Here is a 23,973-nt window from a genome sequence, read left to right as displayed (position 1 = left end):
TACCCATTCTTGAGCTCTTGTATGGTTTGTTTGTTTACTTCCAAACAGAGAGAACTCATCATTTCCGGTGTATATAAAATGACCATTAAGATCTTCCATTTCATAAATCTAATATATCCCCAAATACTGATCCATTACTTATTACATGTTATATATTACATATTACATATTACATACAACCATATGCTTCCCTTATCACATCATCTTAATTGAGCCTCCTTCCTTCCCTGCCTTATCGAATCTAAATTTAAATTTGTACTGTCGGTCATTCAATAGAATCTCAAACATACCTAGGTAATGTTTCAACTCGAAAGAAAGTTTTCACCACTTCCAGGTTGTATTTGATCATCAGATAAAGTTTCATTGCCTACCTAGGGAAAGTAAATAGAACATATGACGATTCCTTCTACAGTTCTCCTCCCGCAGTATCATTAACATCAATATCAATATCAATATCCACATCCACATCCGCACCGGGACTCCACCGGGGATCGGTTGAAATATTACGCCGAAATCTTCTTTCCTCGATGTACTCCGTACGTAGCCTCGAGGAGCCCAGGTCACCGCAACTATGGGAAAGAGGCGATTTGCAATACATACCTACCTAGTACTTGCCCAGTACACAGTACTCCGTACAGTAATTTCAAGCGACACCGTTACCGTTGCTAGGAATGAATGCCTCAACTCTATTTCCGCAGAGTTCTCAAAGGCGATGCGATGCAAATATTTACTTTCGGAGTGCAACGTTTCCAAGGCAGACTAGAGGAATCCCTAGGAAAGTTAATGTTGATAAATTGTAACATCTTACTTGCATACTCCGTGTACCTACCCAGTAGGTAGTCGCCTACAGTAGTCGGTGGTCGATCAACTAATCTGAGCCCTTAGAATCGCTAAAATCTTCCTGTTGTTATCATTATCCTTTAACCTTTCAATAGTGTACTCTCCCGAAAAAGGCTTCCTTCCATTTTTTTCCCCCTTTCCTGTTTACCTTTGCCCTTGTCCATCTCCCATCTTCCTTCCCTCGATATGTATCTCATCGGTCACCTCTCTTTCTTTACTTCATATCATTTGATGATCAAAGGAGTTAACCCGGAATCCAAACAAGTCTACCGGTGAGTAGGTATTATCCAGGTAGGTACATAGGTAGATAGACTCCGAACTCTAAGTATACTATCTCCGGGGGAAGATCGATCCTTCATTCCTTCTCTTTTCTTGCCTCACAGCTTCCCCATCGATACAGGTCACTCATCATCATCACCACTCATCATTTATCCCTCCATTTGGTCATCTATTTGACCGAAACTGACTCCGACACATACCGTTCACACACTTGGTCCTAGTCCAGACTTTCTAGTAAGCATATACAAAACCTAAAGTGATACCAAGTGTCCCGATTTCATCGAGACTCTCGCCTTCAGATCTCTTTTCGAACACTCAATAGAGATCTACCCGTACCTAGGACATATCAATGAAAAATTGTCTGGGAACTGATCAAAGACTGCCACTACATGGGGAATAAAATATAGCCATGTGCCTACGATAGGTATGTAAAGCTGCAGGTATGTTCTGGAAGCTTTTATTTCGAATCATGATCTAAATGCTCGTGACGAAATCAAATATATAGTACTCCGCACTCCAGCCGCTATTTTGGTACCGTTCGAATATCAACTTACGCTTGTAAAATAGTCGGTCCCTTAGCAGGTCCTTAGCAGGTCCTTAGCAGGTCCTTAGCAGGTAGTGGGAATCTGGGAATTTCCTTTTACGGAAAGAAAAGGAACGATGGCAAACCTTGAAAGCCCTTGATCAAGTCTTGACTCCGCGTAGTGCTAATAAATTTCTCCAGCCTTGTTGCTTTTAGCGTATTTTATTACATATCTACCAGGTACTGTCCTGTCCGTAGGTATCTATCTTAGTCTGCGTGTGATCCGTGCCGGAACCCAATGTGCATACAGCGTACCATCAACACCTCCATTGTAAACAAAAAAAACCGTAGCTAATTACTACGACATCTTTTGATTTAGAAATAAACTCATATATGATATGATTTGATTAGAGGCTCACATTCCGTCGAGTTCGCTTTTAATATATTCTCAAAGTTTCAAGTCAAATATACCAAATCATCGTTACAACGTCTGAAGTTCCCAGATTCCCAGATTCCCAGATTCCCCGGTTCCTAGGTTCCAAGTCACTCACTCCATCATGTCCAACTCTCTTCGGAGGTCTCCTCTTGATGAAGGGTATAGCGAACATCCTTTGACCGCTGTTAATCAACCAAAATTCGAGGAGTTGCCTTCATGGCTTGCGGAGATGTCTACTGAAGATCGCGCAGGTAAGGAACAATCGCATCATCATTCTGAGCAACTCATTTCTACTTTCTCATGGGATTCTTGATACTCTCCGTCTCTCACAACTAACCCTTTGCAGAATGTATTTTAGATATCATGAGTAAATTGCCAACGTCAGAAGTATGGGATATAGTTGGACGACTTAAACCACGGCTCAAAATGGATTTCTCCCTCCACTTACCCTCAGAGATATGTTTGAGAATTCTCGGCTTCCTTGATCCAGTATCCCTAATCCGAACCGCCCGCGCCTCGCGACATTGGCAAATGCTATGCTTCGACCGAAAGTTATGGGAGCAATTGTATATACGAGATGGTTTTAGAGTTGTTCACTCGGAAGTTACCAAGTTCGAGTTCCCCAGTGGACAATCACGATGGTGGAATCCAAGAACTAGCTTCGAGCTCAATCCTTCAGTTGAGCGCAGAACGAGGGGCAACATACAACAGATATTGCCAAACCCGGATGGCGATGATGATAATCGAGGATCGAATATGATGAAACAGACGTCAATATTTGGTCCGGCAAGCACAAGGGATATGAGACAGAGTCCCCTTGCTGAAGACTCGATCATGATGGATGCACCAATATTATCGGCTGATAGTGATAAGGAACGGACATCATATTTTGGCACAGATGGGGGTGTCGCTCAATGGAAAGGAAAGGGAATTTCCCTTCCTAGACAAGGACATGAATTAGCGATTGTGGATCGAAGTAGTGGAGAAGAGAAACTCAATTGGCATTATCTCTATACACAGAGAAGACGCCTAGAAGCGAACTGGGAAGCTGGTAAATTTACCAACTTTCAATTACCACACCCTCACTATCCCGAGGAAGGCCACACTGAATGTATCTACACCATTCAGCACACTCAAAATTATCTAGTCAGTGGTAGCCGTGATAAAACTATACGGATCTGGAACTTAGACACAAGACGTCTTGCTCTTCCTCCATTGGCAGAACATGGGGGATCTGTACTCTGTCTCCAGTTCGACCCGGATCCCGAAGAGGACATAATTGTTTCTGGTAGCAGTGATGCTACTGTCATTATTTGGCGATTTTCTACGGGTAAGGTAATACAGAGATTGACATCGGCACATAGAGAATCGGTCCTGAACGTCAAATTTGACAAAAATGTACTTGTCACCTGTTCGAAAGACAAAACCATCAAAGTTTTTAATCGACGATCTATCAGCGAGCAAAGTCTCATGAATGATACAGTTTCGATTCAAATACAAAACCTTGGCTTTGAAAACAACCCTGTAGGATGGAGAATTATACCACCATACACAAATATTAGCAAGCTAAAGGGTCATGGAGCGGCTGTTAATGCCGTTCAAGTATTGGGTGATGAAGTCGTGTCTGCTTCAGGTGATCGAACCGTAAAAATCTGGAACTGGAGAAAGAGCACTTGCACTCGAACTCTGATTGGGCACAGCAAGGGAATTGCATGTGTTCAATACGATGGGCGTCGAATAGTGAGCGGGAGCAGTGATAATGAGGTTAAAGTCTTCGACAGAGAATCCGGTCTCGAAGTAGCCAGCCTTAGAGGTCATACCAACCTAGTGAGAACTGTTCAAGCCGGATTTGGCGATTTGCCATACAGTGCAGAAGAAGAAAGAGAGGATGCAAAGAGAATTGACAGGGAATATTTCAAGGCTGTGAATGGTGGGGTCGTCGATCAAACGTATCAATCAAGTCGTCTAAAGAATGCTGGATCCTCAAGACCAGAAGATATCACTGCTTTTGGTGCTAAGTTACCACCAGGCGGAGGAGGCTGTAAGTACAGCCGTATCGTCTCTGGATCTTATGACGAGTCGATTCATATATGGCGGAGAGATAAAGAAGGTGTCTGGAAACCTCAACATACCCTTCGACAAGAAGAAGGGTCCCGGGCTGCAATTAGAATGTGGGCCAGAACACCTAGAAAACCCAACACGAACCCAGCATGGCTCATGAGGGCCACTTTAGCAGTGTCTGACTCATCAAATAATGAGGTCCCGTTGCCTGACATGACAAACCTTTCTCCAGAAATCCAGATTGACAGCGCGATTGCTTCTGGTGCAAACGGCCTACTTGAGACACTCAATAAGTACCCAGAATTATTGAATAATGAATATTTGAGACTGGCCATCGCTCGTTCACCAGAACACACAAGAAACTTGATGAGTCAAGTCCTCATTGCAGCTTTGCAAGCAAAAGGCTACGATACGCGTGGTTTGTACGCTTCATTACAGAACGATGCATTCACGACTGCAGTACCATCGGTACCAAATCCTTCGGGAATACCCAATATTGGAGTAACTCTAGGTAGTCCTGCTCATCACCCAATACAAAATCCACATCCACAGCATGCTCGTGTATTCAAACTTCAATTTGATGCTCGCAGAATCATTTGCTGTAGTCAAACACCCACAATTGTTGGATGGGATTTTGCAAATGGGGATAAAGATATTATTGAAGCAAGTCGATTCTTTGCTCCTATGGAGTAGTGTAAAGAAAACACTCTTGCGTTGCAATTACAGCACTGCAAATGGGGCGTAGAGGGATTGGAAGCATTCATGTGGAGAATGGATTGGATCGGGGCGTTTCATAGGAGGCGGTAGGTGAATGACTATAATGTATGGATGATAATCTTAACGAGGCATTGAATTTTATGGGATCGGCGTTGCATTTAACGTTGGGCATTGAAGTTTATGTACCTAGGTATGCATTGGGGATGACGAGACTGCTCATCATGAGGCGATAGAGTAGGGTGTCTTAAATTGTCTGGACATAAATCATGTTGTGTATATTATCGATATTGGACAATGGTACCTTGATTTTGTATACTGGGTATCTGGTTGGATGAGAATGCATATTGATTTCTTCTCTTTTTGACATTTGAGTTTGTCTGGTTTATACAGTGTAGTGCAGTGCAGTGCAGTGCAGTGGAGTGAATACTTGAGAGAGGGGGTATGATGTTATGATAAGATGTGATATCATGTGGTTCAAGGTGAATTATTATTATTATTGTTGTTGTTCTTGTTATTATTGTAATTATTATTAAGTCGTTTTTTTATTTGGAATTATTCTTTGATTAAGTAATCCCCTTAGAATATAGTCTAGTATATACATCGACCCACTTCTGGACCTTTCGCTTTTTTGATTGGCTGATATACACGAGGTCCTCCCAAAGGGTTTAATCGGTCGTTTTCTAAATCTCTCAAAATACATTACATTTTAATAATATTCATTTCATAACTTTTTAAATAAAATATTTAAAAATAATTTAAAAGATTTAATGAATAAAGAAAACTTATTATAATTAAATTGATATATAACATTCTATTATTTCATTAAAGAAATGATTTAAATCTTCATAATAAAAATTTATTTTTATTTATCTTTTTGATATTCATATATATATTTTTCAATTCTGAATCTTAAAATTTTAAAATTAAAATTGTATGAATAAGGGAATTCACTCAAGGGAATTCACTTCAAGGAAATGACTTCAATATAATAGCAACTGTATTAAAGGTATTTAGGCGAAAGCGAAGGAGACTAGCTCTTTCAGTAGTGCCTATATAAGGCCTACTATTTCCCTCATTAGCTAGCTCCTTAGATTGAATACAAATAGACATTTAGGGGCCAACACATAGTGGGAACCACGTCTTCCGTATCTCTCTCAAACCAACAATAACTTTATTAGGAATTGAATTAAATTAATAATTTTTTATGATTTCAAAAGAAAACTTATAAGGTTTTTATTTGTATAAGTTTTATTAAGCTATCTTTATTGCTAGTAGATTGGGAATTGAATAAAATTCAAAATAAAGACTAAAATACAGTGTAGTTTAGTATATTTAGGAAACGGCCGACTAGACCCTTCTGGCGGAGTTATTAAAAATCATATGACCGAACGCCTCGAGGGTCAATGCACACGCTAGACTACTTGGAATAATCATGGTAGGTTTGTGAGTCTTTTCCGAATGGAGAAGGCTTTTTCGAGTAAGTCTACAGATGGAAGATCGCTATGGATGTGGGCATTTTCGGTATTTTCATCGAGCTTTGGAAGGTTGGCATGTGGTGGCTTGGCTACGTGCTGGATTGATTATATAGAGTTGTTTTCGTTGTCGATTTGATGGGGATTCTGATGGCTTTTTGTGGATAGGTACTTATTAGCTTATTAGTTGGGGAATGGGGGAGTAACCTAGGTATTTAAGAGATGGTCAATTCGATCGACTGTCTTTCGCGGAAGGGGGGAAATACATCTGATGATGTTTAAGTTGATGTTGATGGAAAGATGATGGATAAGGTTACCTATGAATTATGATTTATTTGGTCTTGTTGAAAAATATGGCGAGAAATGATATGATGGGGCTCCTCTGTGGGATCTTGGTTGTGTTCTTATAATATGATATGATATGAATATAATATGATATGATTCATGGGAATAGAATACAATCTATGATGTTACACTACATATGCTCAAGACTAGTACTTGAGGGATCTCTCTTGGAGGGTTTTCGTGCGTTTGGCTTGGGGAGAGATGGGGTGCTAGGTAGGCTCGTAGGTAGGTAGTGTAGTCTGAGGACGTAGACGTACCTAGGTAGGTTAGTATCTTCCGACTTGTTTTCGGCTCGTGTAGTGTTTATACTAGGTAGGCAATTAAATAGTTATACTTATTTATCAGCATGCTCGAATTAGGTAGGTACCTCGTATACCTACCTACCTCAAACTTTCTCTTTGGATTGATTACCTACCTATACAGAGAAGGAGAAAGTTTAGTCTTCATTTAATTAATCTCATCTCATATTTGTTATTCTACATAATTATATCATCATTCAATTTATATTAAAGCCTATGTATGAATATCAGTCCTCTTTCCCCTACCTTTAACTCTCATCTTCAAAATCCTGAGAAGAGGACTTCAACGCCGCATCGCACTCACTCCTGTATATTCAAATAATTGAATACCATATCTATTCTCTGATTCCTATTTCCATTAATAGTTTTGAAGAATTTGGAATGTTGCGTTTATTGTATTATTTCTCGAGTCGAGAGATCCAAGACTGACTGACATTAGGTACCTACTCAGAGTATATTGTTGTTATTTTTTTTATCTCATCTAGATACCTAGGTATCGGAGGGTCTTTGGGAGATAGATGCACTCGTATGCTGGACGAGAGATTTTTCTTTATTTTTATTTTTTGGAAATAGAGGTTCCAGCTAATATAGTTATGGCCGTCTTGAAAAGGGAAACTAAAAGATAGAACAACCTTTGAAAGTTGTATGATAATCCAGTCAACTCTCTGGCTGGAGATAATATCTAGTGCTGAGTTCGACGATATTAACGTAACAACCCGTGTCTTTTGGGTGGCTTAATACAGCACAATATTATATAACAGCCTACCTACTAGTAACATGGGAAAGCCAGCCCTAATCGAAAGATCAGTCAATTAATTGATGAATGTTTTGAATAGGTAGTGAAACTGATTATCATGAAATGTATTGTAGCATGTAAAATGAAATTTGTGAGAACAAACCGCTTTTGTAATATATCAACCTATACATACAATCTTTCCTCCAGCATCTATATTTTTATTATCACTCAATCTATACTTTTCGAAATATCGTCGTATGCGAATAATAACGAGTAGGTATGTTAATTCAATATTGATTCGGCTCGGGAAAGAGTGCCGAGGAGTCATTCTTTCGATATAACATCTGAAAAGATGAATCGTGTTAAGGATAAGATATACTTATTTCGCCATTCGATTTGTCTAGGAGAAAACTGAGATTTTCTGAGCGTATATCCATGAGGAGACCTGGACTTGTAATTCCAGCTTTCGGAATGAGTGATTGTTTGATAGATGATCTCGGTTGAAGTGTCGTGACGATTTGTTGGTACGGTCTATAACTGTTTCTTGGTGGATTAGCGAGAAAGCTAGATAGAGGGGGAATAGTGGGTGTTTCATATGGCTCACGTATGGGAAGATGTATTGATAGATAAGGAGCTATAGAGAAGAACATTAGGAAAAGAGATATCCACATATCTGTAAGATAAAATTTTTGGTAGTGAATGACTTGGGATGAGGTAGGATTGAGGTCATTGGTGTGAACTGTGATATTCGAATCAATCTTAACCCTTTTGTATGAAAACTGAAGTTGAGCTTCGGCTTCGGCTTTGCAAGATATTCGTTGTAGATTATGCCTTGCTTCTCGTCGTTGAAGACCGACAATTGATGTTTTGTCATTAATGAATGGCTTCGATGCTTCCTCACTGGCTTAGATATTTAGATATGGAATCAATTGGGGGAAATGAGATGCTTGATGCTCAAAAAGGATTTTTGAAGAAATTCATTTGCAGGAAGTCAATGTTTTGGATTTGGACACACTTTATGATGATGATCTGAGAGTAATCGGCTCGAGACTAGGTAGTTGGACTAGTTGGTTATGGTTGAGAGTATAGTGATTGAAATTCTGGTGGTCTGGTGACCTGTATCGCGTAAAACCGCAGAGTCTGTCTTCTTGTGTGGGTTCTTCTAGTCATGAAACTATGTATTGTCCACAACTTTGAGTTAGTTAGTCGGGGAAAGGCTCATGATAGTTTGTGATTTTATAGGAAAAGTTAGAACTAGATTTGAGTTCATGGCGGAGTTATGGGATGTGAGATCGCTGAGGTAAATGACATTCGGTAATCCAATCGAGTGACACGCAGAGCTAGCAATAGATCGTCTTGCTTTTGGAAGCTTATCAAGGGGCCTTGTTGAGATTCCCCTTGTAATTTGAGGTTATAGATGTGCAACAAATACTCGTTAAGAGTGTTAACAGATATTATCTGGGATGGCAGCGATGTTGAGAGGTCAGTAAGATGTCATTTTAGGTTTAGTTTGGAAGTTGTTCGGACATTTTCTCAAATCAAACCATGTTGATTTATGAACCCTAAACAGGATCTTGGGCATGAAAAGTTATTGAAGATTTATATAGCGAGTGATAGAATTCTGGATATAGGTCTGGCTCAACACCAGGGCTGGATGTTGGAATTAGTTTGATCACTTCATCACGTTTATCACGTTGAAACTTTGTTCCCGAAGGTTTTTGCAGCAATCAACGTAAATGGATGAATTTGCTACAATTCAATCATTACATGAATGTAACTAACTTTTTCGACAGAAAATCCCAACAAACTTCTGGTACGACGCAAAAGGTCCGCCAGCACTGCAAACCTTTTCAACTCAATCTCAATGTCAAGAGCTTATGTGGTAATTGAGAGATCCTCAATTCCCACATTCCATCTCACTTAGATAGCTGGGGTGTCAGCAAACCATTTGAGGAAAGCCTCAATCTTAGCAAGCGATGCTGCAACGGCAATCATACCATACTCAGCTCCAACTTTGAAAGTCTCTCTCTTTGTAGAAGAGTTAGGCTCCCAAGTAGCAGGCAAAGTACCATTGTTATAAGAATCTCCAGAGTTCGGATCAGTGGTCTTGACGAAGTTGGCCCAGTAACTGCTCAACACATTGGAAACATAATAATCCTCAGCAGTGTAGTTAACACCAGTTTGAGCCCAGAGATTTCCCAATGCGTAGACAATCTCACTACCGTGGGATGCAGTTCCAACATCGGGTGGGTGGTAGTTCCAGAAATATGTGTAGCCATTGACACCACCGGAAGAGTTGGTGTATCCGTTCATCCATTGCCAGCAAGAGACAGTACTTTGGTCACGAACAAGAGCGGTTTCAGAAAGCGATGCTTGGGTATCGTTTCCGGCGGGATAAAGGCTCAAGAATTCATCAGCATAATCGCCATAATTACCGGCGACATACTGCTTATAATCGGCGGCGGTGGTTGTGAAGGTGTCGGATACACCGCATTCATCTGAATTTCCTCCAGTGATATATGGAACGGGGTTTCCGGCTCCGTCGCGGAGTGTTTCGATGTATTTCTCGGGGATGGCATAATAATCAAGTACAGGTTTGACTTGTTGATCTTGAGCTCCAGTGTTCGCAATGATGGTTTCATATGTAAGTGCTCGAGCTTCTTCGACAGTTGTGACATTGAGAGCCTCAAAAGCTTCGGCTCCAAGAACTTCAGCAGCGGTTTGATTGATATATGAGAGCGCAATGTAGCTGGTATAAACATCGTTTGGTGAACGTACACCAGACTCGGATATAGCACCTACGATACCTTTATCGGCTGTGAGATTACTGTTGACAATGTGGTAGGTAGCGGCAGATCCGAAAGATTGTCCCATTACGGTGATGTGATCTGGATCGCCTCCGAAGGCGGCAATGTTCTCGTGGACCCATTTTATGGCGAGGAATTGGTCAAGAACTCCCCAATTGCCGGTGGAATTACTACCTGCAGAGCTGTTGCCAGATTCTTCGGTGAGACGGGAGTCAGCTAAAAACCCTAACACACCGTTTCGGTACTGTTTAACATTGAAGAATTAGCTTTACTCTTCTATTCATACCTTCTGAATGCAAGTTGAATGGATCGATTATTTGAAGGACTCGTGTCACAAATGTTGGTATAGGATTGGAAAATCAAAGAATGAAAATAACTTACGTTGTAGGTGACAAAAACAACACCCTTTCCAGCCATACCTCCTCCATTGAACTGAGACTGAGGAGGTGCCGTTCCATCTCCATAACTCCAAAAAGCAACAGGCAACTTCTCATCGCTGGAAGTAGCAGGAGTCCAAATATTGATGGACAAACAATCCTCACTCATATCATATTGAGTAAGAGCCATGTTGGATGTAGGACAAATCGGGCCAAAGTCCGAAGCATCGAGTGTACCATTCCATGGAGATGCGGGTTTTGGTGGCGCCCATCGATTTGCTCCGCCAGTAGAAGCACCGAAGGGAATTCCACCAAAGAAGGATACATCGGCCCAATTGGGAACATAGGCGGCAACAGAGCTGTTGAGTGCGGCTTTTCCTTGCACTGTTCCCCAGTTTAGAATAGTGAGAGGGGATTCATAAAGAGGAGATGCTGTTGCAAGGCTAGCTGCCAGCGGTAGGTAGGAAGATGAAGAGCGCATCTTGCCTTGGTTTGTTGAAATGAATGTAGAGGTTGTGTTTGATGATACACATTTTCCATGCCAATGACTCCAAACTTATATTTCACACAACAAAAGTTCAACTGGGGCCATAAATTCATGCCGCGCAACTGCAATATCAAAATCACCAGGATCGAGCCTCACGGTCAACGAGATGACGACGAGTATAGCCATAAACTGTGGCTGGGGAGTATGATTCGCAATACGTATATTATCCATTCGTACACCTCATCCACAAAGGGAGAGCAAGCCAGAACTACCGGAGCTTGTGGACAGCCCCGTGGACACTTGCCATGTTCTGGTTAGCTTGAAGTGTGTGTATTCATGATCTCCTTCATTTCACCTCTTTTTTAACTAAGAAGAGGAAAAGGTCCGTTCTAAAACGGTTCACTTACCAATTTTTCATCTACATACCCTGTGTAAATCTATGCCAAGCCGGCGCTAGTGCTGATCATCCATCGCGTATTCGCATCAGGCTCACTCGGGACTCCTGATGCAAATGCGGCACTCGCTTAATGGGGCTAGGCAGCTTGTGCATTGACTTCCCCCCACAGTTGTGAAAGGTAGGAGATTCATTCAATTAGCTAACTATTCAACTACTTGCCAACTTGATTGGTCCATATAGAGAAATCACAAGGTAGAGTCCTTCAACGAGGTGGCTAAGCCTTGAACGCCCTGTGCTACTTCCATATCCTTGTAAAATGCTTTAAATTCACCGACACCAGCTACTTTTAGTCTTCTAATATCATTGATGTTCGTGAAGAATTGAGGTGTATCATCAATGCCAGTCTTCTCTTCGACTCGCCGTTCTTGAATATAACTCTAGATAATTGAAATGTCTGCTTTAGCATTGTGCATCTCTACAAAGAAATAGAAAGTATATTTGCATCCTCCAAAAAAGGCTTTTAATTTATTTATGACGTCGACCCAGTTCATATGTTGACTAGAAAATTTCTATTGATACCTGCAAGTGCTCATGATACACAATACCGAGAATTTGAATATAAAATGAGACTTGATGGAGACTCACAATTAAAACTAGAATTAATTGTTCTTATAAAACTGTCCAATGATATATTACTAAACCATTCAACCTCTAATCTTTTTGAAAAAATAACTCAAATTAATCAACCATGTGTCACCATTTTATACTACACAGTCCAATCTAACCCACAGTTTACCCAATCCAAATATATAACCCGACTCACCGATTGTAAGCACTGCACATCGATTCCTTTATAGACACTCTGAATCCTTGCAGCTGTTGTCCAAAAGTGATACCGGAGCTTTCACCTTCCCAAAAGTCCGATTTTAGACAGTGCATCGAATACCTTCTCGCTGGAATCACGGGTAATTTAGACTTATCGTTGCAGTTTGGAAATTTTAGATGGAAGTTCTTGTTGTACTGGTGTATTATGGTATTCTGCAAGTTCGAGGGACTCTAAGTTCTCCCAAGTAATTTTGTTGGTTGAATGCAACATTGTTATAGTCATGCCGGTACTTCAAGATTAGATCAAACCAAGGAATTATTTGCTAGATTGGCACAAGCTCAGGGCTGCCTTGGCCAGGTTGAACAGTGGCTGAGCTCATCTGGGACTTCCAAGTAACTCATGTATACTGATTACTAACTGAAAACACTAGTTATACTACATGAAACCTTTTAATACCAACAGTCCTCGACCGATTGTCGTACACTCTAAATTTTCCGACGTAACCAATCTAGAGCCTCAGATACGATGAACGAGATCAACGCGCATGTCATTATGGACAAGAACCAGAATAGGCACAATATCAGCATAGTTATGAGCAGACATTGAGGATCTGTCCACGTACTACTCCTGAACTCATTAACCATGAATTTGACATGGCTTTTCTCTCTAATTTCGTCCTCGCTATCTTCTCGTAACCAGACTGCCGAAATTTGCCCTTTTTCTTCCACGCTCGTATCCCCAGATGTCATCATGTCCTTTCGAACATTCAATTTCTGACCTAGTCCTTCTGTCACATTCAACCTAATTCCATACCTCTTGTCGCGCAGACAGTTAAGATTTGATGCGCACACATACAGAATGCCTATCATGACCAATAGTGCAAAAAAGCTTCCACTGAAGTAGATAATGACCATAGCCAGACTAATCCAGCCGGCGTATGTTTGATACATCCATGTAACATCTTTGCAGCCTGACTCTAGGAGTTTGTGAGTATGTGGGCCAGCACCGTCGATGAAGGCACATAGCCATAGTGGCAGATTCAAATGTTCGAAATCAACGGGACCAAGACGTGTGATGTTTTGCAACATGGGTATTGGATTTGAGCTAGGCAACTGGGCGAATGGCGTGTTAATGAATACCTTGAGATTTTGGTTAGATATTGGTTGATACGATGATTTCGAATGCATAAACTGGGAAGAGAAGTGCTTACAATAGTCAAAAGTAAACACGGGATAAAGCATACCAGAAGACTTGATATGACGCCCATCCACTGAAAACATCGTATCAGCGGTGTTCTGAATAAGTTCTCCCGACATATCTCGCACATCTTGGAAGGAAAGTTGACCGGTTGCGATTAACTGCGAAGATTGGAGTCCGATCAATTCGTGATTTGGCAGACTCGGGAATGGTTCTCCTCGTGGCAATTGTTGTGAAAAAGAAGGTTCCGTATAATCAAGGGCTCTTTGGAAGAAAGCAGATTCCACGACTGAAGATAGGCGGCATCATAAAAAGATGGGCGTGGGTTGGTTGGAAGAAACGGAAAGATGAACACACAGTCCGCGCCTTCCTCGAGAAGCATCCAATGCACGCGAACTAGCGGAAAATAATGTTTCTTCTGAATACTGAATACTGAATCCTGAAAACAGAAGGTGCTTCAATCTAGTCCAATAGCGCAGTAAAAAAGCCTCTTTCTCATGGGCTTGACGATGGTACTATCAGTCCTGTTGATCAACAGGCTCAGCGATGATCAATTTTTAATCAGGAACTACAATGGAACTACAATGCTGAATAATTCCCAGAGATTGCGTCCATGAATTTCATGAGAATTTCGAAGATAGATGGCTTCAATTCAAAAAGAGAAAGGAATGGGAGATAAACTATGCTTTACTTTCCTTACAAACAAAGATCAATTATCTATCACTAGCCTTGCTCTCTATGATAGATCTCTTGATCCATGCTAAAGTTTACATTGATCAAGAATCATCATTGAAAATTCGCATCAATCACACGCAAAAGATATTTGTCCCCCAAGTCCGAGATACTCTGGACATGGCATAGATCTTAAATACTTCAGATGTGACCTTGTTGACAAATTATGGAGACCCTGTGATGTATCTTTTATCTGGAAGTATCTTTAAAACAACGTTGACTAATGCCTAAAAGCAATCAAATGGATTGTAGAAATATCTAGCCTTCATCAGAAAGGTGAGACTATTTACGAGGAGCAGTATACTGAAATATGGTTGGTCATCTAAGGCTCTTGGGAAAATTGTCACTAACTTTCATATTTGATGAATCACTCCACTTCCCTGGGTTGAAAGTTAATCGTAACCAATGAGGATAGTTGAAGGGGCTTTAAACTCGTACAAAATTATGTAGAATGAAATAGTATGAAAGATAATCTACAATCCAGCTACAGAGATTGTGATCAAGATCCCCTTTGAGTCACCATGTACACTATTACACATGCCCATAAAGTAAACACGAACTGAATGCAATATCCGAGAGTCACTGGTTCCGAACGCCACTTGCTGCTGAATAACCTTTCAAGTGACCCTTTAGTTCCATCTCCAGATTTGGGCAAATAACTCTGCTTTTTCGGAACTAAATTTGCTTCTTCCTTCTCCCTTATCACTGGGTTTTGAAACATTCTCGTGCACCTATGATGACATATCACTGCGTATGAAAGGCATAATACCCCCGCAATAGCAAAGCTTATCGCACTGATATTCATCCAGCAAGAGGCTAGATAGTTCCATCCAGCGTAGCTCCCAAATACCCATGTAATATCATAACAACCTTTGTTTTGTCGATGATGCAGAAGTTGGGTACATAACCAAGGCATTGTTGTGTTCAAATCAGCGTGTCTGAGGTCGAAGGAACCAATGTGAGTCATTCCTGCTAATGGTGTTTTTGATATGTCTTCATTTGGATTTGATCCCTTTATCTCGTTTATTTCCCACTATGATCATAGAGTTACTATTATTATTTGATGGGACTTGATAGTTAAGGAAAGTTGTGATGGTTATTCTGGTGGGATGGATGATACATACCACAGTCATCATCACGAGTGGTAAAATAGACGTGACCACAACACTAATGGGATACATCCATTCAAGCCACGGAAGACAAAGAAAGGTAGGATTCCAACTATACGCCATTCTTTTGTTCCTTTTGCACTTCTCACACATCTTTCCTTCCAGGTCTGATGATGTGACTTCTTCGAACTCGGATGCTGGCCTTAATGTTCCGTCCCATGAATTTCTTCGGTTTTTTTCAAGATCCCATGGACTTTCGAGATTCTGTCTTCGTGTAATCCCATATTTCATGGGAGAAGAGTCGTGTCTTAATTTTTCGTCGTACTCTTCGTATTCCTCAAGGGGAAATCGGGGATCCAAGGTTGTTTCCATAATTGATTTTGGATTGCGAATTTGGAAAAGAGATAAGACTCAGATTTTCGATATTATGCTGGAATAATTCTCAGCTGTTGAGTTTTATATTGAATAGAAATGTAAGGAAGTAAAAGTGCAGTGTCATGACACGAATCCCATGAAGTAGATTTTAGCGAAAAATGGCCTAGCGAGTTTGCTAATCACTAGCGAGCTGACGGAGCCAAGATCATCAATACCAAGCCAGGCTGTCCTCTCAGCGTCATTACGATCGTCATTATTGGACGAACAAGAAACTTAAATAATCAATAGAAGCCGTTGAGAGAAATTAACTAAGGAAACAAAATGGTAAGATGTGTGTTTCCTATAGAATTATGTGCTTACTGTTTAACGCTAATGCTGGCTCTAACGCCCGGGTAGTTCATCCTTTTGGGCGATATATGTGTGTTGGAATGGCTATGTATGTTTCTTCCGGGGAAGGGGGGGGGGGGGGGGGGTTAAAAAAATATTCTTCGGCCAATCTTCAGACACCAGGAGCTAAAATGAAGATAGAACATCTTTTCAACGAAAATTCAAAAGTAAAACTGAGCATCGATGTCATGTGGGGTTATTCTTAGATTAGGTAGGTACTAGTCTTGAAAGATGACCACTGTGAGATTTAGTTCGAAGTGGGGTAATTCAATAAATCAAGTCTGGAGAAAACAAATAGTGCTGACTTACAATTCCGGCAAACTTTCGAGGACTAAGTGTGTTTTGTTGCACATCTATTGAAGGTGCAGGGGTTTGACTGATGTTTGTATCACCAGTGCTAGATTTTTCGTGCCGCCGAAGCTCTTTACTGCAGCGGTCTGATGCTGTTTCGAGGACAGTTGATCGTTGATAGATAAGAGACAGAAGTTTTAATGAACCCAGCCATATTCTAACAAGCTTTACGTATCTTCTTATGCTTTGCACGGTGAGTTGCGAGTGAACTAGACGAGATTTCCGCAAGAGATGAGTATGTAGCATCATTTACATCTTTCCCTAACTAGGTATATCACATCTACTTTGACCAATATTTATCATCCTTCAAGATATAGATTTCGTTTCCCTGGCAATCTGGGTGGAAGTATGGTATGCAGTAGGGAATGATCAATTGTGGAATGCAGTGTACTCGGAGTTTGGGCATGGAGTCTAATATCAGGTTACCTTGAATCAGGGTTATCTTTGTTAGGAATAATAGGCATCGAATGGTAGATGGTTGTGTTGTCGCTATGAAATTCGGACGGTCACGGTTATTTAGAGGGGGCTACGACAATAGTCCCAAGATCTAAATTCTGAATTGGAAGAGATGATTGTAGATATCAGTACATCAAAGATTCAATTCTATGGACGAATCAATTGGTTGTGTGGGCGGAGGCTCGTTGCTCTTGTTAATATGAAAGACCCATCCCATGAATTATCTTTTGAACTCCTAGACAGGCAACAGAACAGGAAATATCGATTAGTTGATTCAAATTTTAATTTCTATGAAACACTTACCATGATATGTAAATTGATTCAATGAATTGATGATTAAGTAGAAAATTGGATAGTAGATGTTCTTCCCCACATAACTCAACCGCACATTCGAACACCAAAATCCCCCTTTCCCCTGTTGCATTCTCGCTTAAAATAGTCGGCCGAGACATTTTTTCCTCAGTAACACAACGACAATATCGTGTTCAAAAGTTAGGAATCTGTTGTGAAAGTTCTAGTTATTGATGAATTCTTACATTGATTTTTAGATCTATCGTTCGGAGGTCTTCTGTATATTGGAGTGGGGGTACATAGTCATCGTAGTCCTTTTCGAACTTCCGTCAGTTCAACATGGTATTCATGTGAAGTATTTTTTGTACTAATTGGAAGTCAGTTGAGTGCCTGTGTAATTCAAAGACGGTAGTAATTTCAAACCCAGAATCCCTTATTAATTTTTTAATGGATGTCAAGGCATTTGTGCAAAAACACATTCTGGGTGCCAATAACCTCGGAGATCATTGTCTTATCTCTCAGAACGTATCTATAAGAAAGAAACAAATCAGCAGTTGTTCTTGCCTCGTTCAAAAAGATGATCTTGAAATTAGATGTGGTTGTGGTGCTTCCGGTCTCTCCGCCCCGGTCCCTCGCTCCTGCCATTTCAAAATAAAATCGTGAACAAAGTTCAAACTAGTCAATCGCACCCTCACTTAAGGGAACCACGACCACGAAAAGTCGTACGAGCGAGATAACAGATACTTTAGTATCCCCCACTTGGCTTTTCTCTCAACAACTTTTCACTTCCTCTTCCTCTTCCTCTTCTTCTTCTTCTTCATACTCTTCACACCAATTTCTCAACACTCATCGTCAACAAACTCCTAACATCCAACACTCCTTTTCATTCTCCCTTCATCAATTTATCATCACCAAATAACACATATTCTCAAAATGGCTCAGATTATTCGTGACACATAGTCTACTTCTTCATCATAGCTCATTGGAATAAGGTCTTCCCCAAATAATTGTCAATAAACCCTAACCTCGAAGCTTCAATTCTCAAAGACCCCTCTGGAAAAAAGGTTCAAAAGTTTCCACAAACTCCCAACTGGGAAAACTTAATTGAGGTACGTTTATTCCAGTCGTTGATGCCGGTCGACAATTGAGACTTCGATTCTCATTGTGTTCCTATGCACATCCCCCAAGCCCCACGAATAAGCCCCAGTTGAAGAAAGCACATTGATTCTTATTTCGAATTTCATAATACTGTCTCAAAGTCTTCCCACGAGATTTCAGTTCTCGATGGACTCTCAGAAAATCCCCCAAACCCCACAAATAAGCCCCAGTGGGGAAGATCACATTGATTCTTATTTCGGATTTCATAACACGATCATCTACCCACGAGATTCTAGTTTTCTCAGGGCTCCTAGCAAATCCCCCAAACCCCACAAATAAGCCCCAGTTGAAGAAAGCACATTGATTCTTATTTCGGATTTCATAATACTGTCTCCAAGTCTTCCCACGAGATTTCAGTTCTCGATGGGCTCCTAGCAAATCCAAGAACAAATTGCCTCAGGCAACTTAGGGCCAGACTTCTCCCATGTCTGTGTCCGAAAGTTAGAGCCATCGGGATTGGACCCGGTGGTTTGTGCTTGAAGGCTACATTTTAAACAAAAATTTTATTCTCTAGTGCCCCTGTTTGCACAATTTATGATGCCCACGGTAACCTCTTAGGAGCTCTAGTAATACGACGTCCACGAAACCTTGCCCACGAGGCTCCAGTTCTCGCTGGGGTTTTCATCATTCAAAGTACGCACGGCGGTCCACGCTTGAGATTTCGATTTTCATTGCGCATGTTCCCAGATTATCCAAGAACAAATAACCCACGCAGTAACCTCAGTTCTTGACTCATTACACTATGTCAGTGCTCGCAAATGGAAGTATCTGGGACTACTTGGAACTGATCTGCTGAGGTACACTTCTCCAATCTTCAATCCGACGATGGCTAACTGAGCTCAGAGAAATCATCATTGCTCCGCAAAACTTACAGTCAAACTGTGTGATCTTGTCAACTTTTCAGAGTTTCAAAGAACAAAGAGAAGTAAGTTGGCCCTCCCTTGCTTTCTATCTTCTGCCGTCTCAAAATGCATCAAAAATTTGTGATTATGCCATAACCTTTTATGGAGGGATTGTTCGACTTGAACTGTGAGTGAACAATAGCTAACAATTGATGAAAAGCAGTTATGTAGTCTCGATCCTCCCAAAGTGTGTCGACAGGGCAGAGACTTAGTGTCACGTCTTGTTAATTGTCGAATTGTTATGGACATTGCCGGTCTTCAAGGAGTCACCTTGTGAACTGTATCTCATCCACCAGTGCTTCTCACGTGCGCAAAACAGCAGATATATGGTAAGATTGTTTCACCCTCTCTTTCAATTGTTGCGAAACTAAATATTGTCGTGGCAGAAATGTTTCAATCCTTGTGTCCGACCGATCCACATAGTTCAGTGCAAATCCTACTTCCTCATCATTGGTGCGAAACTCTCATTGTCTGCCACTGGCGACTTCTGCGAGAACACGGCAACTTGTTGGAGGGCTTAACGGAGGCGACAAAAGAGGCAAAAATAATGGCAGAGATTACTGGAAAGAACAGAATGGTGTGGGAAGATTTCAGCTCAGGTCGGTTGGAACAAGATACAGATATGACCAAATTCAACAGTACTTACATGCTTCTCCAAATTTAATCCTTCTTGATATCACAAAATACCAACAATACTATTTTGCTAGGGAAATGAGAATGATACAGAAAGTTAAGAAGGTAAAGGTTCCTTATATACCTAGGAAAAGTTACCAGCAGCTTGGCATCATTTTTGGCAACTTTGTTAGTAAATTCACTAGGTTGGTTCGTGCTAAAACTCCCTAATTGTGGTTGGTTGAGCTAAAGTGGAACGAAATGCATTTACAAGCCATGGAATGCACTATGATAAGGCCAGTTGTAAAATGTTATGAGGACACATATATAAGATGCTGCTATTACAATAGGAATAGGCATTATTTAATATTCCTACTAAGCTTTGGTGTGGAGTAAAGAACAGATAGAATGAGCAATCAAAATGATGTATGACAACTAGTAGATGATAAGTACACCAAACACACGCAGGGGGGGAATACATTCGATAATCGAAAAGTTGTAAAGTCTAGAATGTGTGGGGAAATCTTTCCCTTGGTTCTCATTGCGTAAATTCATTGGGATTAAGAAAACGGGCCATAGGTTATGAGATCTTATATACCTAGTATTGATAGTTGTGGTTAGTGAACTCTGAAAGTGACCTCGGGAAACGTGTAGTGTGTAATTAGGTCAGAGGTAGCGACTGGGTTGCTGATTGACTTGTATGGGTAGTGTAGCTTGGGTGTACAACTGTAAACTACTGCCTTTATGAGATGTATGTGATAGATGTAGTGGTCGACTATGAAGCTATGGCTATGATGCCGTTTCTTTGATATCGCAGGTAAATTGTGGGTTATGGGGTACTTGGTCAGGATTCAGAGAAGATTTTGCACCGAAATTATTATCTTCTTCTATATTCTCGGTTATGTTTGAGTGAATGCGAGCGAGGGTGCCAATAGATGGATATGAGCAAACAGGATGAAGACTTGGTGAAGTGTATAGAAGTGTATATTCTTGAGCTTCAGATCTATTTGTGGAGATCGTGATCGTAACCGAAGAGAAACGAAGTCCAGAATGATGACTAATCAGATCATGTGATTAAGCTTAGGTACCCCACCCGATCTGCAATAATCTGGGGAGGGTTCGCCACCACATCTGAATTTGAGTTTTATCTCCGATGGGATTGTGAAAACCCCAATCTGTTCTCACAGCCCGAATGCCGGTAACTAGGAGACTAGGTAGTGCATGAGGTATCATTTAAGCTTCTTTGTTCGTACTCGTATTCTTTTGCTATGTCTCCCTATTGAAGTTGCATGGTGTTTATCTCGATTGCTATGCATTCGCCATATCGGAAACGTGTGGTGGGTGGGAATTGTGATTACGATCTGGAATGCTCTTCGTTCCATGGGGAGCTCGCGTTCTTTTTGCCACCATGGGAGGAGAAGTGTGGATCAGTTTCACGAGTACATCACTGTGATGATTTCAACTTGGATGAATGCGAAGTATCTCCTGTGTACATCCCGAATTTGCGGGTTGCTTCTTATTAGAAAGTTCTTTGCTTGGAAGAAGACAATGCGCTGACGAATTGTAGAGTTGGCCACCGTTGAGGAACGCTGCTTCGAGACTGCGTTGTTCAACATAGCTCGGTTCCAAGATATACGGTACCTAGAAGCGTCAATAAGCATATTAAAAATGATCGAAGATCTGGCAGATTATGTAACTCGTGTTTGGAAATCAAAAGGTTCTCGATCGTTGGTATCACGGTAATACCTCATCACTAGCGGCTAATGTCTCCGCATTCCATAAATCGAAAGCAAGCGTCAACGCTAAAAGCATCATATTGCTTGGTCTCAATTCCAATTAATTTGTTCAACCAATCAAAGGGTTTCTATTGAACATCCCGCTTTCATGGAGTCATGAAGTCATTGATTTTTTGTGTACGAGGCAAAATGCCGAGAAGGCACGGTACATATATGGCAGGACCTATCCATTGAGTCTAGAAATTGATTGTTTATTATTATTATACTACCATCTGTAGATACCAATTACTTTTCATTATCTACAATTTTATCTTCACAATAATTCATCATGTCCTCCCGAAAGACTTCCGGTGATCAGTATCGCGACTATCAAGACGATAGAAGCGCAAAGTCTCAAGATGTCGTCTATACAACTGCCAATGGCGTACCAATGCCACATCCCTATGAGACACAACGCGTAGGCGAGAACGGACCATTACTCCTCCAAGATTTCCACCTGATCGACCTCCTTTCACATTTCGACCGCGAGAGAATCCCAGAGCGCGTTGTACATGCTAAGGGTGGTGGAGCTCACGGTGTATACAAAACTACAAATGGGTTGGATGATTTGTGTCTTGCAGACATGTTTCAAGAGGGCAAGGAGTGTCCAATCACTGTCAGATTCTCCACTGTCGGTGGTGAATCTGGTTCGCATGATTGTGCTCGTGATCCACGAGGATTCTCTGTCAAGTTCAAGACCGATGAAGGAAATTGGGATTTAGTTGCCAACAATACGCCAGTTTTCTTCTTGAGAGATCCAGCCAAGTTCCCTCATTTTATTCACACCCAGAAGCGTGATCCTTCAACCCATCTCACTCATGCTGATGATTCAACAATGTTCTGGGATTACCTTTCTCAGAATCCGGAATCAGTTCATCAAGTCATGATTCTTATGGGTGATCGTGGTATTCCAGATGGATGGCGTCACATGCATGGATATTTTGGACATACCATTAAGCTTGTCAACAAGGCTGGCGAATGGGTGTACTGTCAATTTCACATGATCTCTCAGCAAGGAACTAAGTTCTTTACTCAAGAAGAGTCCGCCGAGAAGTCACCAGATTACGCCCAAAAGGATCTTTATGAGGCGATCGAGAAGGGTGATTTCCCAAAGTGGAGTCTCGAAGTTCAAACTATGACAGCCAAGGAGGCCGAAGACTTATGGGAGAAAGAAAAGATTAACGTCTTCGATCTTACCCACGTCTGGCCACACAAGCAATTCCCACTCCGCAAGGTTGGAGAACTCACTCTCAACGAGAACGCAGTCAACTACTTTGCCGAAATCGAACAAGTAGCTTTCAATCCCGCTCACCTGGTACCAGGACTCGAGCCCTCGGCGGATCCAGTCCTTCAATCACGTCTCTTCTCCTACCCAGATGCCCATCGTCATCGTGTAGGTGTAAATTACCAACAACTTCCCGTCAATGCTCCCCGCACCAGTTACCGTATGGGCAATTTCCAGCGTGATGGCGGTATGGCTTTCTACAACCAAGGATCTCGTCCTAATTATATCTCCTCTATCGAACCCATACGCTTCAAAGAACGCACAGTCGACACTGATAAGCTCCATGGCCACTTCACCGGCAACGCCGTCACATTCCTCTCTGAAATCCGCGAGGAAGATTTCAAAGCCCCACGAGCTCTGTGGGAGAAGGTCTTCGATGACGGAGCCAAAGATCGCTTTATCAGTAACATTTCCGGACACATGGCGAATTGCAGAAAGGAAGAGGCGATTAAACGTCAAATTGCCATTTTCCGCGAAGTCTCTGAGGATCTCGCCAGTCGTCTTGAGAAAGCGACCGGCATTAAGGGATATCCAGGTATCGCGGATATGAACTTCAGCGGTACGCATAATGGTATGGCGAAAGATCCAAAGAACCGAACGGCGAATATGATGAAGGGGGCTAGTTTGAGTCATAATGAGAGTAATGGGGCTCCGATGAAGGGGAGTCATGCTACTACTGTTAATGACAATGGTACTAACGGATCGAAATTATAAGATGGGTTATGAGGGATTGAGTGTTGT

General features: G+C 41.3%; 5 protein-coding genes across 5 annotated transcripts; 2 read left to right on the top strand and 3 right to left on the bottom strand.

The window, feature by feature from the left end:
• Positions 1–2,199: 2,199 nt before the first annotated feature.
• EAE98_000757 (uncharacterized protein) lies at positions 2,200–4,832 on the top strand (the record flags this gene model as incomplete). Its single annotated transcript, XM_038948375.1, has 2 exons — positions 2,200–2,329; positions 2,425–4,832. The coding sequence occupies 2 exons, from the start codon at positions 2,200–2,202 to the stop codon at positions 4,830–4,832; spliced, it is 2,538 nt and encodes an 845-aa protein (XP_038814641.1).
• Positions 4,833–9,628: 4,796 nt separating this feature from the next.
• Positions 9,629–11,472, bottom strand: EAE98_000756 (uncharacterized protein; the record flags this gene model as incomplete). The annotated part of the gene is made up of 2 exons (XM_038948374.1): positions 10,897–11,472; positions 9,629–10,759 (listed from the first exon to the last, which is right to left on the bottom strand). Exons 1-2 carry the CDS (start codon positions 11,371–11,373, stop codon positions 9,629–9,631), a joined length of 1,608 nt encoding a protein of 535 aa, XP_038814640.1. The 5' UTR covers positions 11,374–11,472.
• A 549-nt stretch (positions 11,473–12,021) lies between these two features.
• EAE98_000755 (uncharacterized protein) lies at positions 12,022–13,690 on the bottom strand (the record flags this gene model as incomplete). The annotated part of the gene is made up of 4 exons (XM_038948373.1): positions 12,022–12,213; positions 12,600–12,652; positions 13,225–13,403; positions 13,458–13,690. 4 exons carry the CDS (start codon positions 13,688–13,690, stop codon positions 12,022–12,024), a joined length of 657 nt encoding a protein of 218 aa, XP_038814639.1.
• Positions 13,691–15,160: 1,470 nt separating this feature from the next.
• On the bottom strand, positions 15,161–16,012 carry EAE98_000754 (uncharacterized protein; the record flags this gene model as incomplete). Its single annotated transcript, XM_038948372.1, has 3 exons — positions 15,161–15,262; positions 15,301–15,564; positions 15,656–16,012. The coding sequence occupies 3 exons, from the start codon at positions 16,010–16,012 to the stop codon at positions 15,161–15,163; spliced, it is 723 nt and encodes a 240-aa protein (XP_038814638.1).
• A 6,224-nt stretch (positions 16,013–22,236) lies between these two features.
• EAE98_000753 (uncharacterized protein) lies at positions 22,237–23,946 on the top strand (the record flags this gene model as incomplete). Its single annotated transcript, XM_038948371.1, has 1 exon — positions 22,237–23,946. The coding sequence occupies one exon, from the start codon at positions 22,237–22,239 to the stop codon at positions 23,944–23,946; it is 1,710 nt and encodes a 569-aa protein (XP_038814637.1).
• Between the last annotated feature and the right edge of the window lie 27 nt (positions 23,947–23,973).

The sequence above is a fragment of the Botrytis deweyae genome (genome assembly GCF_014898535.1).
Source record: "Botrytis deweyae strain B1 chromosome Unknown BDEW_002, whole genome shotgun sequence".
Taxonomy (NCBI): Eukaryota; Fungi; Ascomycota; class Leotiomycetes; order Helotiales; family Sclerotiniaceae; genus Botrytis; species Botrytis deweyae.
The sequence above is the reverse complement of the archived record's forward strand: the minus strand, read 5'-3'. Positions and strand labels throughout refer to the sequence as shown.